Genomic DNA, 20,659 nt, shown 5'->3' on the forward strand with positions numbered 1-20,659 from the left:
TTAAAACAGAGGTAGCTTTAATGCTGCTTCAGACTGAAGTTAAAAACACGTGGAGAAGGATTTTAAGTTCATCAATTTAAAACAGAACAGTCTTAAACCCATGTAAACAATATCCAACATCTCAACAGTGTCCATAAAATGAATTTATGTTTCTTAAAAATAAGCTTATTCTAAAGACCCTTAGAGTTCAAGAAAATCAGTTAATTAAATGAATAATAATGTGTGGAGAATGAGAAAAAACCAAAGCAACAATCTAAAAAATAAATATGTAGAAATCAAGAAAAATAAGGAGAGAACAGCCTATTAAATTTTGAAATAGTTGAAACAGTCACACAAAAATTTTGATAGAACAGGACAAGAAATGAGGGGAAGGAGCAGTTTATATACAAAAATAATTTTAAAATCTATGGTAACAGATTTTTACAGTACTCGTATCCTAAAAATATTTTTCTATTATTCATGTAAGTGTGTTTTATAATTTACTTCCTAATGTAGTTTATTGACAAAACTTGTAGAAAAGCAGAAAATAAAAAGTCAGGAAGAGATGAACAAAATGTCTTGTCTGAAGACACAGATATCTGAATTGGGTTCATTCTAAGACATGGTTCTTAACGAGTGTATGTGGTTCCTCTGCTCACATGACACCGAATTTTCCAGATAAGTAGTTTGTTTTTCCTTGGGATGTTGCATTCCTTCCATCACCTGCCTTGGAAGGCGTGTCCATGGTAGTGTATCTAATCTGAAACCCCCCAGCAGTGACTGAGGCATCTGTCAAAAACTTCAAGGTCATCACATTGCCTGGGACAAGGAAAAAAGAAAAACAAAGGTTACATTTCGGGTGGCATAAAAATGTGATATTTCAGGGTTTTATTTTTGCTTTTCAAGTGCTCTTGGCTGCTGAAATTCTGAGATTTTCACAGCAATCCACCTGCTCTAGAAGGAATTGTGGGGTTTTTTTACCAGAAATAAATTACCTGTGCTGATGATGTCATCTGGCAACTCATCTCCACAAAACCTGGAAAAAGATAGGAATGTTCATGGTTAAATGATATAGGAATTGTGGCACAGAACCTGCTCTGAGCTGGGGCTCCCAGGCTGTTCTTTCCTTAGAGATCAAGGGAATAAATTGGTTCTAGGTGTTAAGTGTGCAATTTTATGGTGAATCTACTGCCTAAAGAATTTTTTAATATTATCCCACAGTAAGGTTTAGAGGAGGGAAAAATGTGGGAAGTAGTTCTCAATATATTCAGGAAGTAAATAATGCAGGACAAGAAAAAGAGCAATTTAACGAGGCATTAAGTGGAAGAACAGTGGCCCAAGGATAAGAAAGGAAGAATATTGTCAGAAAAAAAAATTTAAAATTATCTGTAAATGCAAAACAAACAGAATATCCGTAGGAAGGATGTGAAAAGTGGCAGGAATTGGGAAGTGCCTTTTATCACTTTTTATGGTTTGTTTTTTGTTTGTTTTGCACAATCTCTGCACTGGAAAATCGAGATGTTTCATACCAAAATATGACCTATAAAGGTTAAGTAAAAGTATGATATTGAAGAAAGTGAGAATTAAGCAAAGAAGGAACTAAAATCTAATAAGAGAGATGATATGTAACACTTGTTCTGATATTAGCTAATACTTCACTTCTGTAGCAAATAGCAACTTAAATTAAATATATTTTTGCTAACACTTCACCTCTCTCCTTTCAATTAAAGCAAACACAAAATGCTGTTTGAGATTCCTGAGAGTCCTTCCTCTGAAATACTGGAGAATCAGGATGAGCAGCTGACTAAAAAGTCTTGCAGCTTTCTTTCATCTCATTTAGCAAAGCAAAAAAAGGGCAAAGCTCCATTCCCTGAAACTCTTTAATAATAATATTAAATTAAATTGGGAAGATTAAAGTAAAAGAAGGATAAATCAGGTACTATTGCTACAGGAATTATGGGCATCCCAGCAGTGCTAATTGGATAAGGGATACAGTGTCCTTCTGAAGTGCTGGGGGGGGCAAATTTAATCATTTATTTGCATATTAAAGCTGGATTTGCTTTACCTGCCCACAAAGCCATTGACATCATCGTAGCTGTCATAGATTTCCAAGAAATCTGCCATACAAGCAACGTCATCTTCCACGTCAAACTCCAGGAACTGCAGGTGGATCCTCTGCCCATACTTGACTCTGATGTGCCAGTAGCAAATCTGCTCGTTTTCATACTCGTTTGGGTACCCTGGTGACTTAAAAACATGCCTGGAATCTGTGAAGACTCCACCACACTCCTTTCCTAAGAGAGAAATAAAAACGTCAGAGTTTAAGTATTCCTTCTGACTACGGCTATGGTTTGAATCTTCGGGCTCTTTGGCCTGGCAGATCCATAAAAAAATCCCACAGGAACATCCAGAGTGGTAGAACTTCTCGTATGTTCAAGCACTCGGTGAATGTCAGTCATTCCCAGCTTTTGGGAGAAGGTATTTTGGAAGCAAGAGGTGAGATCACTGAATTCAGAGGAAAAGCTTTCATTGACTTCAGTGGACATGGGGCCAGAGTTGTGTGTTTTATGTCAAAGGCATTTGGGATTTCTGGCCCCTTCAAGCTTTACAGCTGGACTGGCAAGTCCCCCTGACTCTCAATGTCAGCCTTTCTTCTTCAAAAAACTCTTCAAATAGGTTTTCTACAAAAAGCCTTCTGAAGGCTGGTGGTCACATACATGGGGGTGTACTCCTGTTGTTCCTGCAGCTCTTCACTCCCTTTGGGATGAAAACACTTGTTCCAGTTTGATTCATGCTCCAGTAGCTGGAATAGTGTGTCCAGCTCTGGGGCTGCAACACAAGATGTGGAGCTGCTGGAGAGAGTCCAGGGGAGGCCACGGAGATGCTCCAAGGGCTGGAGCCCCTCTGCTCTGGAGCCAGGCTGGGAGAGCTGGGGGGGTTCACCTGGAGAAGAGAAGGATCCAGGGAGAGCTGAGAGCCCCTTGCAGGGCCTAAAGGGGCTCCAGGAGAGCTGGAGAGGGACTGGGGACAAGGGATGGAGGGACAGGACACAGGGAATGGTTTCCCACTGCCAGAGGGCAGGGATAGATGGGATATTGGGAAGGAATTGCTGGCTGGGAGGGTGGGGAGGCCCTGGCCCAGGTTGGCCAGAGAAGCTGTGGCTGCCCCTGGATCCCTGGAAGTGTCCAAGGCCAGGTTGGATTTGGAGCAACCTGGGCTAATGGAAGGTGTCCAAGGGGGTTGGACTGGATGATCTTTAAGGTCCCTTCAACCCAAACCACTCTGGGATTCTGTGATTCTCTGATCACTGCTGGGTAGGACGTGCATTTCAGGCACCAAAGAATTCCACAAGTTCCTCATCAGGTGACATCTTTGGCATCCTGGAGCAGAGCAGAGGCTCAGTTCAATCCGAGGTTTGTCTTTGTTCCCCTGGCTCCTCACCTCCTCCTCCTCCTCCTCCAAACAGCCCCACCAGGCTCTGCAGAGCATGAACAGAAATCCTTTCAACATGAGAGGCTGAAGCTCTGCCGTGTTGGCAGCTCTGGTTTCCTTTTGTCCTCTGACCAAACAGTGTTTGGCCAGTAACTCCCTCCTGGCCCAGAGGAGAGGCTGACAAAGAGAAAGTCGGGCTCACATGCTGTAATTCTGAGGGCAGGAGTCTCCCTTTGGATGTGGAACATCTGGGAATGGCCCCCACCCCACAGAGCTATTTGATGGACGTAAACAAGCCTGTGAGCACAAACAAACTGTGCACAGCTGTGCAGACGTCATGGACAACTCCAGCTCTGGCTCTGCCAGGCATGGCAGGACACTGTGAGCAGGGGGACAGTCAGGATAAGCTCTGCTTTCTTTCTTGCTGCCTATTTTTGCCACTTTCCCTGCTAAATGAAGTGATACCAAGCTAATCTGTAACAGTGGCCCTGTCGAAATTTCAGTCACCTCCTGGGGTGAGGTTCTGCCACTCACGTTTGTCATGTCTCCTGATCTGCTTTGGAGATTCATTTTTCTCCATCTAGTTACAGACACACACACAAGGCACTGCTGGGATCTGGATCCATCAGGGTTTCAGTCATAGACTCACGGAATCACAGAATGGTTTGGGTTGGAAGGGACCTAAGAGCCCATCCAGCTCCAACCCCGACACCTTCCACTAGCCCAGGTTGCTCCAACCTGGCCTTGGACACTTCCAGGGATCCAGGGGCAGCCACAGCTTCTCTGGGCAACCTGAGCCAGGGCCTCCACACCCTCCCAGCCAAGAATTCCTTCCTTAGAGAAGTTCCTAAGATGCCAGTCCCAGGCATGACATTCATTTTCAGAACTTTTCCTGTCTCGGACACAAAAAAGAAGGAATAAGGATTAACACTGAATTTAACTTGTTCACAGGCGAAATACCTGGAAAATGGTTCCCTTGTGGAACACCTCAGATAGTTCCAATGAAATGGGAGGTTCAATGTACACCCTTGTCCCAGCAGGACAGTGCCCAGGGGGCTGTTCTGGACTCACCGTTGGGGTTGTAGCAGTAGGCGTCCCATCTCTCGCTCCGGTTGAGGCGAATCCCGTAGTCAACAATTCCAGTCCTTCCAAAGCCACAGTTGGCTCCAGCTTTTACTATGGGATAGCCAACCCTGCCCTTGGCCATCCAGCCAGCAGCACACACGTGGAAACCTGCAGCGGGGAGGAAATGCCACATGGATGGGATCAATCAATCCCAGGCCGGGAACGCTGCTTTTCCTTCAACTAAGTCTTACTCAAGCTGATGACTCAATGACCTGGGTGTAATTGGCCTGGCAGAAATTGAGCTGCAGGAAAGAGCAGGACTTTGAGAGGATAATTTTAAACACAGAGTATAAAATTGCATTGTGTTCCCCACAATGTGATTACCGGGGCTTCATTTCAGGACAAAAATCAAACACAGATGGACTGCATAGTTCCCCAAGTAGTCAGTCTGAAGTGGTCTACCAGCACTTGTAATCAAATTATACATTGGATGAGTTCTTTAAGTGTGCTTTGTTTCTCTTTTGAAGTCACACAAATCTACTCAATCAGATCTCAGGAGTCCTCAGCCTTAATTTCTGAGCATGAATAAAACACTACACACAAAATACAGCTAAAACCCTGCAGCGTCAATTTAAAACACTTGCAATTGAAATTTAAATACCTGAAATGCCTCAAGCATTTCTTGCCAAACAAAAAAGATCCTGTTAATGCATTTTGGGGCTGAGAACTTAACACCAGTAGGCAAAGAATGCAATGTTGTTCCCTGGCTGGTAGAGACCAATCCAGTGTTTGCACTGAGAGGAAATGGGACATATTTGTGGCATCTTAGGGCTCTGAGCTGCTCAGAGAGACAAAAGTCCCCCTTTCACATGTGTGCTGGTGCTGAGAGCCAGTTCTGACTCAACAGCAGAGCAAGAAAATGTCTGGAGTGGAGGATATTTTCCATTGTTTTCCCAGTGCTCTGAATGAATGGATAATTTCTTATTAGGAATCAACTAGAAATACAGTAGAGCCCTCACTCAGCTCCACTTTTTACTCCAAGCACACACAACTCACTTTCTCCCAGAGCAAATATGGCTGGGATAAAAATCTTGATGGAAACAAGAGATTGACCTGTTGGAATGATTCCCTAGAGGCCACGGAGATGCTCCAAGGGCTGGAGCCCCTCTGCTCTGGAGCCAGGCTGGGAGAGCTGGGGGGGTTCACCTGGAGAAGAGAAGGCTCCAAGGAGACCTGAGAGCCCCTTCCAGGGCCTAAAGAGGCTCCAGGAGAGCTGGAGAGGGACTGGGGACAAGGGATGGAGGGACAGGACACAGGGAATGGCCTTAAGCTGAAGGAGGGTTGATTTAGATGGGATACTGGGGAGGAATTCCTGGCTGTGAGGGTGATGAGGCCCTGGCACCAGTCACACTCCAGTTACCAAGGTGGGAAACTGGAAACAACTTGAGCAAAAATCCAGGGATTTCCATGTCTCTCAGTCCCCGAGTTCATAACAGACACGACAATACACAGCTGACAACACTGTGAAAAACCAAGTGCTGTGATTTTTCCATGATTTTTTCCATACCTATTTTCCGGGCCGCCTCCAGCTGCTGGTACGTGGCCAGGTGTCCTCCCTCGTACTCGCACACGGCCTTGGCCTCGGTGTAGGTGAGCTGGTACTTCCCGGAGCGGGATTCCCGGTGGTACACCCCGGCTGCCCGCTCTGTGGGAACGAGGCAGGACAGGGATTCAGTGTCAGACCTCAGCCCTCCCACCTCCAGCAGTGAGACCTCAAAGTTGGGCTCCACATCTCCTTCCAGGTGGGAAGAGGAACCGAGCGTCCAGCCGGCAGCTCGGGAAGCGCCGGGAAAACACGTCCCTCCCGACCCAAAGCTTTTCGAAAAACCCAAAGGTTGGGGTTTGTTTGGGAGAAGTTTTTAACAACAGAGCTTGGAGAATTTTTGAACAACAGAAGGTCAACAAAGGCTGGGCAGGACTCCCCTGGGATGACTCCGAGGGCAGTCGTCATGGGAACGCCGGTTGTCAGCATCCCCGGGGCTCTGTATCCCGCCTGACTCCGGGGAAGCTCCTTCTGGATCGCTATCACAGCATCCCTCTGGCTGCCACTTGAAGCGCCTTTGGAAGATGAATCAGAGCTTTGTTTTGGGTCTCCAGAGGAGTTAAATCAGAGCTACTTGGATCGGGGAGAGGCGGGAATGAAAGGGGAGAAGAATGCGAAGTAAAAATATCTGAGCGTGTGTCACCGAGGGCAGGACCAGAACAATTGCTGGCTGACATTTCTGCTGCACACGAAATTCATACATTTCCTTCAGATTTTTTTCTTTGCCGTTGCAAATATGATAAAAAGCAGCTTTCCAGGGAAACCTAGAAACTGCCAGCGCTGCCACAAGTTTTATAATCTCTTCATGCTGCACTTGTCTGGTGCCATATGTGTGGAAATCTGTCTGGTAACCAACGTGCATATTTAATCTGAACAGTGGTTTTGTTTAGCCCTGTCTTATATTTAGGATAATCTGGGAGATGTGGCTGTTTGGAGCTACCACTGAAAAAAGATGGGAAACAGGGAGCATTTTTACAGTAGTTCTTGGTACCATGGGAAAAGGAGGATGTTTTTTTTAGGGACATACTTGGAGTCAGTGGTTTTGGCTGGGTTAGGGTAGTTTTTAAAAAGCCCTGGTCACCACTGAGTTGTGGTTAATGGTGAGATCCCTTAATAGACACGGAATGACGTTGGCCAGGGTGGTTTTTGGACCTGCTGTCACTGGCCTTGTGCCCAGAGAAATAAATTATATTGCTGACAACAGTCTCAGAAGAAACAGAGCAGCCTTCCGGAACATCACTGGGAATATCGGTGGCATGGGCACGGGATAACAGATCCTCCATGGAAAAACCCTCCTGAAGAAGCCAGTTTTATTGCAAAGAAGAGCCATAACAACTCCCAGCTGTGAATGATGGTGTGTTATATTAAAAAACACATTTTAATTAAGGATTTATTCCTAGGAAGCATTACTTTTCACTCCCTCAATAGCCTGTCATGTCTAAGCTCGTGGTAAGTCCTGATCAATCAGCTCACTGCTGCTGTGGGCAGGGTTGTGTTGGATTCAGAATGCAGCAATCTGGGGCAACCTGAAAACCACATTATTGATCACTGAGCTCCCAGGGAAGGGAACTGAGAGATGAATTGGAAAATACAGGCTGTATTCCTTGGGACTCACTGAGCTGCCCCACCTTCACCACTCAAAGAGCACCTGAATTCTGAGGTCAGTCACCTTTGCAAAATGAGCCAAAACAAGAGATGTCTTCAGGCTCATTGCCACTGGTCTTTGCTGGTGAAAGCCCCCAGTCCTCTGGCTGCCACCTTTGTAAGTCCCATCCTGTCCCTGGATGTACCACCAGGGATCTGAGGGGTTTCTCCACCGCTTGGACTCATCACTCCCAGAGCTGCCAGTAAAAACTTCCCATTTTCAGTTGCCTTTTTCACCTGGTGATATTGTTTTCAAATTTTATCCCTCTAGAGGTATCTCCTGCCACTTGTTGCTGAAATGTCACTATGGACAGGCATCATATTTTTCAGAATATTGCTGGAAAGTTCTGCTCTCCACAGGGTCTGCAAGGGCTGGAACCAACAGCAGCCCCACTGAATCTTCCTGCAATACCCTGGTGGGTGTTGTCACCCTGCAAGGAGCAATCTCCAGCTCCCTCTCTGTTATTCCTTTGTAACGTGGCAAAAGCAGCCTTTGGAAAACCAGACCACACACATGGACTCCCCCAAGCTTTGGGATTTGCTGCTGGCTCGGTGTGTCACAGTTTAAAGCATTCCCTAACGGTGTATCCTAATTAACTGATTGGATCTTCCACTGGCAGCTTCCCCCCCTCCCTCTTAATTACATCAGGGGCTGTGCAGACAGATAAAGTGCTTCATCAAACACAGAACCAGGTAAAGCACTGGAATTATTAACCATTCATTGACACATTTGTGTCTCTGGATGTATAAATTTATATAAGGTATTCACAGGCAGGTGGGAGAATGCACGGGAATTGCTCTTTCTGGAGGTGGGATCATGGCCATGCAGATAAACCTGCATGGAATTTGTATTTGCAGGCACAAGCACATGCCCACCACTGCCAAAGGGCCGTGGGTTCCACGTGTTTCTTCCAGCTCACATTTCCTAAAATCTCTCCTTGGAGCCCAGGGACAGCGGGGTCCTGCAAGGACAGTGACCCCCTCCTCACCCACAGCAGGAGGTGGGGAAATGCAGCCAAACTCTTCTGCACAAACACAAGCAGCACAAAATTTGGGGTTCTAAATCCCCACAATATGCAGAGAACAAACACTAAATGCTAAATAAAAAGGAATATTTAGCTTTTAAGCAGAGGGTGGCCATGTAGAGCTCTTGGCATGGACCTCTGAAAACACACGTGGTCAAACTCAGAGAACTCCACCAAACGGGGTAGGAAAAGCCCCTAAACCACCCTGACACGTGGAGAGGGAATGGGGATGGAATTCTGAGCACAGAGTCCTGGAAAACCTCCCCTGTGGCACCAAGAACTGGCACTGGAATAAGGGGATGAGAAAATTCGGGCAAGACTGTCCCAACCCTGCCATCAGCTGACAATAAACCTTTGGTTATAACGTGCTTGTGTCAAAAATGAGCAACATCAACATTCCATTCCCACAAGGAACCCATTCCCAGGGAGGTGGTGGAGGCAGCTGCAGCAGGACTGCACTGCACACACTGGCTGAGAAACAAGAGATGTTTATAACCAGAAAAAAGGTAAGACATGAGCGTTTCCAGGCTGCCAGTAATTCGAGATTTTATAGCTGTGCTTATGATTTGCTGGAAGAAGAAAAGGTCAGATGGAAATCTCCCTACGTTTTCAGTTTGGTGCTTTATCAGAAGAGGAGAAAAGCAAAGCTCAGATGTTTTATTCAAGGAGGGGGTCTTGCTTTAATGCACGGTGAAGGTGAGATTGGGGTGACTTGTTTTACTATTCAAGTCACCCTTTTTTTTTTAATACACAGAAGCCTGAACTGAATGTCTGTGATTTTGCCAATGTTTTTTTATTTCTATACAGTGTCACTGAATTCCATTGGCAATTCAATTTGAGCTTCATTTCAATAATGTTATTGCTGTAGTTGCACTGGATAGTGCATTTCTAGTTTGGGTTTATTTAGAACAAGTCATCAGTTTTCCCCTCCTGGTTTATTTTTACTGACTCTCGTGGTAAATGCTTAGAGGTGCAGCAAACCAGAATTTTGCTGTGCATTCCAATCAACACTCAGCTGCTCCATTTTAAAGAAGTTGAAATGTTTTTTCTTCCATTTGACTGCTGAAGTGATTGATCACTGTTATCCCAAATTTGCAGTCCCTAAAGCTACGACCTGGCTGGTTGTAGTACCTATGGATACACCAATATTTGCAAATAAAACACCCTGTCCATGAGTAAAAGTGGGATGTGTGTGAGACTCTTCCCCATCATCAGGGTGGTCTCACCTGACATTCAACTTCTCTGCCTTGGCCATCAAGGCTTAACAAACCCTCAGCCCTACTCATCTCCTGTGTCTCTTTATTGTTATTCCAGCCAGGAATAAAAACTTTGCTTGTTTCCCACACAAACCTCTCCTTTGTCATCCTATTTTTGAACAGCAGCCACTCGAGGTGGAACCTGAAGCTGCCAAGCTGTTCTTCCTTGGAGCTTTCCCCCCCCAGCTATGGGACACAGGAGGAATGTCCCAAGGTCAGGAGGGGAGAAGAGCCATTAAAAATGTGCAGTCAAATGGAAAGCAATATAGATAATTTCTGTGCCTCATTTGTGTTCCTGGTGGTTTACATGGTCCTCTGAGAGGGGCTGGAGCCACGTGGTTGCTGCACCAGCTGACAGAGCGTGGTCCTGCTCCCTCCTGGGACCTCTGAGCACAACAGAAACACAGGGATTCCCTAAAATCCTTAAAGAATCACACAATATTTTGCAGAGGAGAAAGGATTTGTAAGCATTTGTCAATAAAACAGAGCACTCAGTGCATGCCTTTATTTTGGCATCCTTTATGTGACTCGACTCTATGTTTGCCTGTTGCATTGGATAATTTTAAAGATCTATAAAAGAATCTCAGAGCTATTTAAACCCACTTGAAGTACAAGAAACTCTTCCCACAGCATTTTTTCTCTTGCCCTTTGGAAATCCTCTGTGCCCTGTTAAATGATGTGAGCAAACCAATGGCCAAAACACAGACATTTCTGTGCTTTTCTAGAAACCTAGGAAATATTATCACTATTATTTCCAGACCATTTAGCTTCATATGCAGGACCCCAGGCATGTGAAGTATGTTCATGCAGAAAGCAATTCATTCCTTTGGCAAATGTTTCTTTTCAGACCCTTTTTCCTTCGTTAGAAGCAACTGTTAAATAACAGTTTTCACCTCACGCTGCAGGAAAACACGTTTGGATAAATATTCCATCATTAGCTTTTCTTGCATTTCAGAGGAGGAATAAAATAGCAAGTGTGTAAAAACTTATATTCACTACTCAGATAAAATGGTTTAATGAACTACAATGCAGGATTTTGCTGATATTAATGCACAGCTTTGTGCTGCTGTTGGACAAACACGGTGGCTCTGCAGCAAAACATTCCCAAGAAAGAAGTTATTCCTTACCCAACCAAATGGAGTTGTGCAGCACTCCATCCTTGAAGCCCCACGCTCCAGCCTCGTCCCACAGCAGGGCAGAGAAGAGAATCAGTGCAATCATCTCCAGAGAAGGCTCAGGCTGTAAATATTCCCTGGTCAAACGCTCCGGGTCGGCTCTGGCTCGGTGCTCCTGGAACATCTGGGAGCCAGACCTTAAATAGCACGTTGAGCTGTGAGGTCAGTGAGGCTGCTCCAATTGTGCTGCTGCAGTTCTTACACAATTAAATGTGGTGTCTGCAGTCGCCCATGTGACTCACTTTTGGCTCTCTCCATTCCCAGCCTGTCCAAGAATCCTTTCTATCCCTCACTACTGCAGCACACACGGACGCTCTCCAAGCCAAAGCCTGTTCATTCTTCAGCACTGGCTGCCTTCAGATTCCACAAAATAAAACTCAGAGCCAGTCTATCTATGCTTCCAGTCACACCACTTACAGGACCTGAGACATCACACTCTCTCTCATTCTCCTTTAAACATTCTGCCCCTCTGTAAATAATTTGGATTTAATTTCACCTAATCAATGGAAAAATGTCAGGAGATTTTACACTGACTGTTTGAATTCAGCTTCCCCACACGGAATCTGTCACTGCAAATCAACCTCCCAGATCAGCACAAAACTGCAAGTGTCAAAAACAGATGCTCTTTGTTCTGCAAAGTGGGAAATAAAGCTCAAAACTTCCCCTCCAAACCACAGTTGAAAGGCTGAATCACGGCGTGACAGCTGTCTGCTTGTCTTCCCTTCTGGCTGGAAGTGAATCCTGCAGCTGCTCCTCGTGGATGAGTGGGAGAGAGGGAAGGGGGGAAAGATGAGAGGATGGAAAAGGAGCTGGTGCTCCACACTCCTGAGCAGCCCTTGGAAAACTCTGCAGTTGTGATAACATTGGTAACTTCTGAGTCAGGAGCTACGGACAGAGACATGACAATGGTCACGCCAACAATCGAACTACAAGAGATGGGAAGGGAAGGGTGGAGGTGGCTGGGCCTGCTCAAAAATATTTTAACACAGATGACTTGTGGAGAGGAAGATTCTTCATCACTCCAGGCTTAGAGTGAGGAAAGCCTGGTTACACTGTACATGTTCCTCACACCCAAACTCAGGCAGATGCTGAAGGGAAAAGCTGTTGGGAAACAGAGTGAGGGAATTAAAAGGCGCCTTCCCCCAAAATACCAGTGTCCAGGCCTGTCCCTGTCCAGCTCTCTCTGATGGGGGCAGACCTGCTCTTCCAATGAAGTTCCCCAAAGTGGCCACAGTGGGGTCACTGGTCCAACCTCACAGAGGATGCTGGGACAGGGACTGGTCCAGGGACTGACCCAGGGGCTGCCAGTTTGTTCACAGCCACACTGATGGTCCCACACCCTTTACAGCTCCCCTGGCAGCAAAACAGGAAAGCTCCTGTGGTGGTTTGAGACCCCCCAAAAATCCAATTTCCGAGTCCAAGCCCCCCTCCCACAATTCACCCCAGTGTGAGAGGGGTTTTCCGGACACAACACAAGACTCAATATGGGGGGAAGGGAATTATATTACAATTATTACACAAATAAATATTATGATACATTATATACACAATTCTAACTATCTCTCCTATGATAAAGCAGTATTTACATTGGATCAAATCTCTTTTCCCTCCAATAAAAGTCCAGAAGGGACTTGTCTCATCACATCGAGGCAGGAGCCCTGCTCTGCTTCTTCTTTCTACATTTGAGGGTTGGTGCTTCATTTGTACTTGTTTCCTGCTTTAGAGAATCCCAGGATCACTGAGGTTGGAAAAGACCTCCAAGACCAACCTGTGCCTGATGCCCCCCTTGTCCCCCAGCCCAGAGCACTGAGTGCCACAGCCAGGCCTTCCTGGGACACCTCTTGGGATGAGGACTCCAAACCTCCCTGGGCAGCCCCTGCCAAGGCCTCAACACCCTTTCCAGGGAGAAATTCCTCCTGGGTTAATGTCTAATAGAGATGAATCCGAGGTTTTTGAATGACACCTAATTAAACTTTATTCTGTGAAAATATTTTGGTAGAAGCCTGTTGCTTTCTAAACAATAATCTCTAAGACAAATACCTGAGGTTACCTGGGATATGAGTTGTGAAGGTGGCAGCATAAACTTTTGGGGTGTTGCTGAGTGTGTTACTCTGGAACATTAATTTCTCACTGGCTGAAGGAAACTGGCACTTAGTCTTTGCTGGTTTGGATTTGGGACACATTCCTGGCATCCTCTGGGAACCTGGAAACAATAAAAGAGGCAGGAGGGAAGGGATGGAAACCGAGGGAAAGGGAAAACTCAGCAGTAATATAATTCACTGGTAATCTGGAAAGATAAATTCCTGGTTCAGATGGAGAGAAAGAAGAGTGATGTGATGTCTTTCCTTGCACAGGACCCCTTTTCTCTGTGCCACTGCATGAGAATTCCTCTGGATGGCATTGCAATGTGAGTTGATATTAATGATCTATCAGAGACAAATGTCCACGCCACAGGAATTGTCCTGTCCTTGGTAGGTGGGTTCCAGTGCCCAAGATCACAGGAATGTGGGAGCAGTGACTAATTTCTAAGAGCAAGGAGTGCAAACCATGGAGATGATTTGTCACAGACTGACACACTGAAATCATTAGGAAAGACACTAGTGAAATAATGAATAAAAAATGCTCATTACTGAAGTTAAGTGTTAATGGGGAAAGGCCTCAGCTGGAAAAAGCAGCTTAATAAATAAAGGGCTTAAAGAAGCAAACAGTGCTTGAGAGCAGCTCTTGATTTATGCAGGGTCTGAGGTTTGAGTGAACACAGAATCATGGAATTAAGGTTGGAAAAGACCTTGAAGATCATCAAGTCCAACTGTGAAAACAGCACCACCACCATGGTCACCACTAACCATGTCCTCAAGTGCCACATCCACACAGTTCTTAACACTTCCAGGGATGGAGACTCGACCATCCCCTTCCCTGGGCAGCTTGTTCCAAAGCTTGACAATCTTTTCCATGAAGAAATTTTTCCTCATGTCAAGTCTAAACCTCCCCTGGCACAACTTGAGGCTGCTTCCTCTCATCCTGTCACTTGGTACCTGGAGGAACATCCAGGTAACCTTGTACCTCCCTGGAGGAACAAGACTAGCTGTCAAGAATTCCAAGAAATACAGTGGCTTATGGGTCACAGAGTCAGGGAATAACTGAGGCTGTAAGGCAGCAAGAGAGATCATCCAGTCTTGGAATCAGGATTCAGGTGTCACATTGGGAATAGTCCCTCAAATGAATAAACATCTTTGTCAGACTAACAAATCTCTGACAGGAGGGGGGAGTCGGGCTCTGCTCCCAGGGAACAAGGGACAGGAGGAGAGGGAACGGCCTCAGGCTGTGCCAGGGGAGGCTCAGGTTGGACATCAGGAGGAATTTCTTCCTGGAAAGGGTGGTGATGCCTTGGCAGGGGCTGCCCATGGAGGTCTGGAGTGCCCAGCCCTGGAGGTGTCCCAGGAAGGCCTGGCCGTGGCACTCAGTGCTCTGGGCTGGGGGACAAGGGGGGCATCGGGCACAGGGGGGATCCATGGGCTGGGAGGGCTTTTCCAGCCTCTGTGATCCTGGGATTCTACCAAAAGCTCTGCAGGGCTCAGTAAATGTTTTAGAGGGAGGAGTAACTGGGCATGGGGAGTATTTTGCAGTGCCAGTGACACCCCCAGAGCTGCACTTCTGCCCCTCCAGTGAGGGGAAAGTTCTCACCTGCAAATCCCAGCAGAACCTCTCAGCACCAAGATATTCCACAGGCACTTGGAGACATTCAGCTGACATTCTTTAGCTTTCTTCCAAGTTTTCCACATTTAAATATGTACCAGACAAATCTTATATAAATTGAAGGAGAAGGGAGGCTTTCCTTAACTCTTTCCTTAACTCTTTCTTAGCTCTTTCCTTAGCTCTTCCTTAACTCTTTCCTTAACTCTTGGCTTGTTTCTTCTTTTTTTCTTCAGCAAAGTAACAGGTTCTTTAGTGTCTCTTTGTAGCAGGAAAATTATGTTACAACTCTTATTGTATCTTTAGGTCTCTCTTTAAAAATTACCATGTTCTTTCCATCTTCTCTGTGGGTCATATTTTCTAGACTCTGGACTATTCCTGATCCTCTCCCTGTTGTCTTCCCAGGTGTACTCCATCCTTCTGGAAGTGCCAAAACATGGAGCTCCAACAAAAGGCTCCACCATGACAACACAGAGGTGACTCATTTATTTTCCACGGGATATTTTGGTTTCTGTGAACTCCTGGTTTGGCCTTTGCTCCTGGTGAAATTCCCTGCAAAAGCAACAAGTCGGGATTTTAAAATATTTTAAAATATTACATGGACAAGAAGACGGTCTAAGGAGGAAAAATGCATCCAAAATGAAAGCATCCAGTGGGATTTGGCAGGTCTAACCTGAATATATCCACCTGTTTTTCCAATATCTCTTTCCTTGGATGCCTCTGCTCCAGTGAAAGCCAAAAAGTGACACAGAGATGGTGTTTTTTGGGAAAGAGTTGATGAAATGGTTTGGACTCATGAAAAACTCACTCCTTATTAACTTACAAACCAGGATTTCTACATTTTTCACACATTTGTTGCGGTTAAAGCAAGCCAGAAGGAATTTCTACTGAAATTTCCCAACTTTTTCTGTCCTCCATAAGCTTCAGGTGATGCAATTTGAGAAGAATTTGATAACATGAGAACTCCTTGGCCAATGATCTGAGCATTTTATTGTCCCAGTGGTAAGTTAATCTTTCAGAGAGTATTTTGCCTTATAAATAAATAAATAAATAAATATTTTTCAACCTCCCCTCCTTTGTCTCAAAGTCTGATTTTTCTTGAAATCAGTGCCCATTTTTATCAGCAGCATCAATGAGGCAAGACCCAACCTCTCTGGGTAGTGGTGCTTGAGTTTAAAAAAAAAGCAAACAAACCCCTCCATGTGAAAAGAGAACAAACCAAAAACATTTGGGAATATTGAGAGCAGATGTTGGGAGAGAATAATGGATTCACTTATAAAAATTCTGACCATTTGCCAAGTTGAAATATTTGAAGTCCTATAGCGAGAGTTACTCTAAATAAAAGAGTTGGACCAATCAAAATTTTAAAAATATAGATATAACAGAGAGAAAATTGACAAGTGTCTCAGGGATGAGACACTTTAAATTATGTTTTGAAACGACAGAAATATATTCCAAAAGCACAAAATGTCGTAAACAGGGTTTTTAGATGTGAGACTGAGGGCTGGGTAATGTGGCAGGGGGGTGCCAAGACAAACAGGCTCCAAAGATTGCCAGGAAACTCCTGAAAAAACAAGTTGCAACTCCATCCACTGCAGAGCCAACTGCAGCAACTTTGGGGGGGTTGGGGAGAATATTAATATAAAACATATTATTAATAAAAACATATTATTAATAAAATTTTATTAATATTAATATTAATATAAAATGAATGTCTGCAAACGGTCAGATGTGCAGAATTTAGTCCTTTAGGGCCATAGATGTGAGGTTTTTTCAATATTTTTAGAGATTATGTGCTTTTATAATATATATATTATATTGTTTGTTTAATTAATTGATGTATTTATATTATTTATATCATTTATATTATTTATTTATTTGATATATCATGCATCTATAAATATATATAATATATAGATAGATATATTTATATATATATAAAAATATATATAATGTACTGTATTTGTAGAGAAAATTAAAAATATTGGTGTCTGGCAGGTGTATATAAAACATCTACACCATAACAGTTTTAATAAACATTGTGTATTAACTCTTTTCACACTGGTGAAAGCAAGGTCAGAGTGGAATCACTGCTGACCATTCAAACTCATGGAGTCAATTCTTGTAAAAAAGACTTTCTGTTCAAACAGTTTGCCTACAAAGTAAACACTTACTTTTCTATTTTAGTAGAAAACGTGATATAAATATAAAATATTATCTAGAAATATATAATCATAAATTATATAAATATTATAATTGAAATTATAAAGTAACTAAGAATTTATACGGGTTTTAATCTCCCATATTTATCATATTTCACTGGCACACAACAAATAGATCATTATCTAACTCCAAGCATCTCATTTAAGGGTGTGCATGAAGAGCTTTTCCATTAAATGAGTCTCCAAAGGGCATTCCCAGCATGTACATCTTGAATATCCCATTAGTTTTCACCTATTTCACCTAAAAACCCACTTATTTGCCCATCTCAGAACATCATAGACTTCAAAAATTACTTTCCTACCTTGAGCTGTGCGTGGGCAGGTGGTGAGTTTTCAGAAGCAAAACACTCCCGTGAGTTTGGGCACAAATAATTGGGAAAATCTGGCCAGGTCCATGGATTCTTTGGGAAAATTGGCCTTACAAAGCACCATTAAATGTGTCCTGCTCTGTGCTCCTGATGTGCTGTTTCTGATCGATGTTCCTGCATTAAAAAAGGAATTTATTATTAGCCCTGGGGTGGAACTAAACTATGGAAAAGCTGGAAGGCACTGAACTGGCTCATCCAGTGGCTGCAGCAATCCAGGATCACCCAGGCTGGAAGAGACCTTCAGGATTGTGGAGTCCAACTGCACAGATGCAGCTGTGGAAAGCACACAAAGAGCCTGGGGCAGGTCCTGGAGGGCAGGGAAAAGGGACAATCCCTGAAGAACCAGGAGCTACCTCTGCAGGCTCTGTCTCCTGGTATTTACTCTGGATTCCTGGAGTCTGACACCTTCCAACACCCTGGGATGTGGGATTATGGCACTGCCAGCAGCTCCTTCCCAAAAACCAGGCTAAGACCTGCTCTCCTCTTCAGAAGGATCCAGAGCTGTGCCTACCATGGAACAGGGATCCCAGGTGGACAGAGGTCACCTGTGGAGAACTGCAGACCAATGCCCTGGATATGGAAAAGTTCAGGACAAACCTCTCCCCGTGCCATGTCCTGGGCTGGTCTCCTGGAATCCCATCCCCAGGTTCTCCCATCCCTCATTTTATGTGGTATTGTCAGATTTTGTAGTTAAATGCAAGGATCTTCCACGGGGATATGCTTTGGAAACCCAAATATTAGCTTATCCCCCCGGACACTGGCATCTGTCCTTGACACAAGGAATCTGTCCTTGGTCATACAGTCCGACAAAAACTAACCACATCATTCATCTGCTTTGCAGTATTATGCTGAATTCCTCCCTGGAACCCAAATAGATGGATTTGGGGATCACACACTGGGATTAGTCTCAGCAGTCATTGGTAAAGGTGTCCCTTTCCGTCTGCAACACTCATTTAAAAGGATATTCGCAGTTTGGGACAAACCTCTCCCCGTGCCATGTCCTGGGCTGGCTTCCCGGAATCCCATCTCCAGGTTCTCCCACCCCTCATTTTGTGTGGTGTGTAATGGAATCCAGGGATATGCTTTGCAAACCCAAATATTATCTTATCCCCCTGGACACTGGGTGGTGGTGGTGAAATCTGTCCTTGGTTGTACAGTCACCTCCAGTCCCACAAAACCTAACCCCACTCATTCATCTGCTTTGCAGTATTATCCTAAATTCCTCTCCAAACCCAAATAGATGGACCTGGTGATAAAATCCTGGACAAATAGGTCTCATCAGTCATTGCTGCAGCCTCCCCTTTCTGTCTGCAACACTCATTTAAAAGGATATTCACAGTTTGGGACAAAGCTCTCCCTGTGCCATGTCCTGGGTTGGCTTCCTGGAATCCCATCCTCAGATTCTCCCACCTCTCATTTTGTGTGGTGTGTCAGATTTTGCACTGGAATACAGGGATATGCTTTGGAAACCCAAATATTATCCCCCTGGACACTGGGTGGTGGTGGAATCTGTCCTTAGTTGTACAGTCACCTCCGGTCCCACAAAACCTGACCCCACTCATTCATCTGCTTTGCAGTATCATCCTAAATTCCTCTCCAAACCCAAACAGATGGATGTGGTGATAAAATCCTCGACAGATGAGTCTCAGCAGTCATTGCTGCAGCCTCCACTTTCTGTCTGCAACACTCATTTCCTACCCCACTGCACAGCCCTTTTCCCTCCTCCCTCCTGCTGCTGCCTCAGCCCCCGAGGAAATCAATTTTCCGTCCTTCCCTCATGCCACAGTGACTCAAGATTTCACCAGCCCCTTTTTGAGCCTTATTTCATTTAGTTTGGGGTGATGGATGAGATCTCTGACACTCATTTCTGTGGAGAATTAGGCTGTGGATTTGCTTTTATCTGTGGGCACAGTCCACGCCCTGTGGGTTCCGGAGATACAAGGTGGTGTCTGTGCTCATGGAATTCCACGGAATTCCACGATTGCAGCATCCAGGGTGAACTAATGTCCTGGCATTGCCTCATAATCCTGGAAAGGCCTGGTTGCACAAGTTGGCTGGGAACGATTTTATCATGGTGTGGATTATTCCTGCTGCTCATGAGGTGACGCTTGGAGGGTTTTCTCCAGGAAGCCACAACCACCATCAGCACCTTCCCTGAGGGAATGACCTGCTGGATGTCTGGACCTCTGAAAGCTGCAATCCCAACTTTTCAGCTGATGTACAATATTGAGTTATTCTTTGCTGTGGGTAACATCAAACTTTCCTCTTCTAATCATTCTGGGTTTATCTATTTATTGATTTATTAATTTATTTCTCATGTCTGTCTCCTTCCCAGATTATCCTGAGGTACATGAGTTTTGATGGAGCTGTTATTTTCCTTGCTTTACTCCTTTTCAAAAAAATATATTTTCTTTGTCAACTTTCTCATTATGAAATAAAAATGGAATATTCTATCCCATAGGAGCACCTCTCCATGAAGTCATTTTTCCATGACTGTTGTCTCAACCTCCTCCTGCTCTTCCCGTGTTTATTAAAATCCCCCCTTTGCTTTGTTCCCAAACTTGGCACCTTGTGACTGATCAAATTTTATTTTTATAGTATTAATTTGTTTTTCATGCCTTCACTGTGCTTCTCTTACCCTGCCACCTCCCACTTTTGGGCCATTAGAACCCTCCTAAATAACAATTCCCATAGCAAAGCAACCCCTTCCAGGGACATTAATTCAATTGTGCAAACACATCTAGGAACCTGAGTTCTTTTAAATCAAAATCATGTACAACGTGTCAAAACAGGGGCAAAATAACTCAGCTAATTGCTGCTAAATTCATAGTCATTCTGAGGCTTCAGCAGCATGGAAATGGAAGATATAAATTCCCTTTAATTTACGATATAATTGATGTATATTCCTTTGATATTTATCTTGCCCGACAGCAAATATTACTAAATACAACTCCAACTACTGCAGAAAAAATTACAAAATGGGAATGTAAGGGGTAAATTACATTTCTTGCACTTGAAGATGAAAAGGTAAAAAGAGAATTCTTGCAGATCTCACCAAAAAAGCCAAAAATATCTCTTTTGTCAGTGTGAGGAGTTTTTAAATAGTACTAAAGTGCCTCACTGGGATGGGATTTGCTGCACTTAAAGATGTATATTCAGGAATTGTATTTATAAGTATTTTTATTTAGGAGTATATT

At 44.3% G+C, this 20,659-nt stretch overlaps 1 protein-coding gene across 4 annotated transcripts in view; it reads right to left on the reverse strand.

Moving 5' to 3' along the window:
- The window catches only part of TNFAIP6 (TNF alpha induced protein 6), a 28,252-nt gene continuing 7,593 nt past the window's right edge, over positions 1–20,659 (reverse strand). Inside the window, exons 2-9 of one of the 4 annotated variants that reach the window (XM_027695931.1) lie at positions 17,397–17,576; positions 13,230–13,382; positions 11,132–12,064; positions 6,044–6,181; positions 4,483–4,644; positions 2,045–2,273; positions 975–1,015; positions 1–798 (exon numbers count right to left, since the gene is read on the reverse strand). In XM_027695931.1, coding sequence (XP_027551732.1) covers positions 635–798; positions 975–1,015; positions 2,045–2,273; positions 4,483–4,644; positions 6,044–6,181; positions 11,132–11,303 — 906 coding nt within the window. In that variant the 5' untranslated portion in view covers positions 11,304–12,064; positions 13,230–13,382; positions 17,397–17,576 and the 3' untranslated portion in view covers positions 1–634. Of the gene's footprint in view, positions 799–974; positions 1,016–2,044; positions 2,274–4,482; positions 4,645–6,043; positions 6,182–11,131; positions 12,065–13,229; positions 13,383–14,863; positions 15,281–17,396; positions 17,577–20,659 lie in introns of those variants that run through there. The other 3 variants (XM_027695930.1, XM_027695933.1, XM_027695932.1) reach the window with 3 other exon arrangements.

The sequence above is a fragment of the Neopelma chrysocephalum genome, unplaced genomic scaffold, assembly GCF_003984885.1.
Source record: "Neopelma chrysocephalum unplaced genomic scaffold, ASM398488v2 Primary Assembly neopelma1_103b, whole genome shotgun sequence".
Lineage (NCBI taxonomy): Eukaryota > Metazoa > Chordata > Aves > Passeriformes > Pipridae > Neopelma > Neopelma chrysocephalum.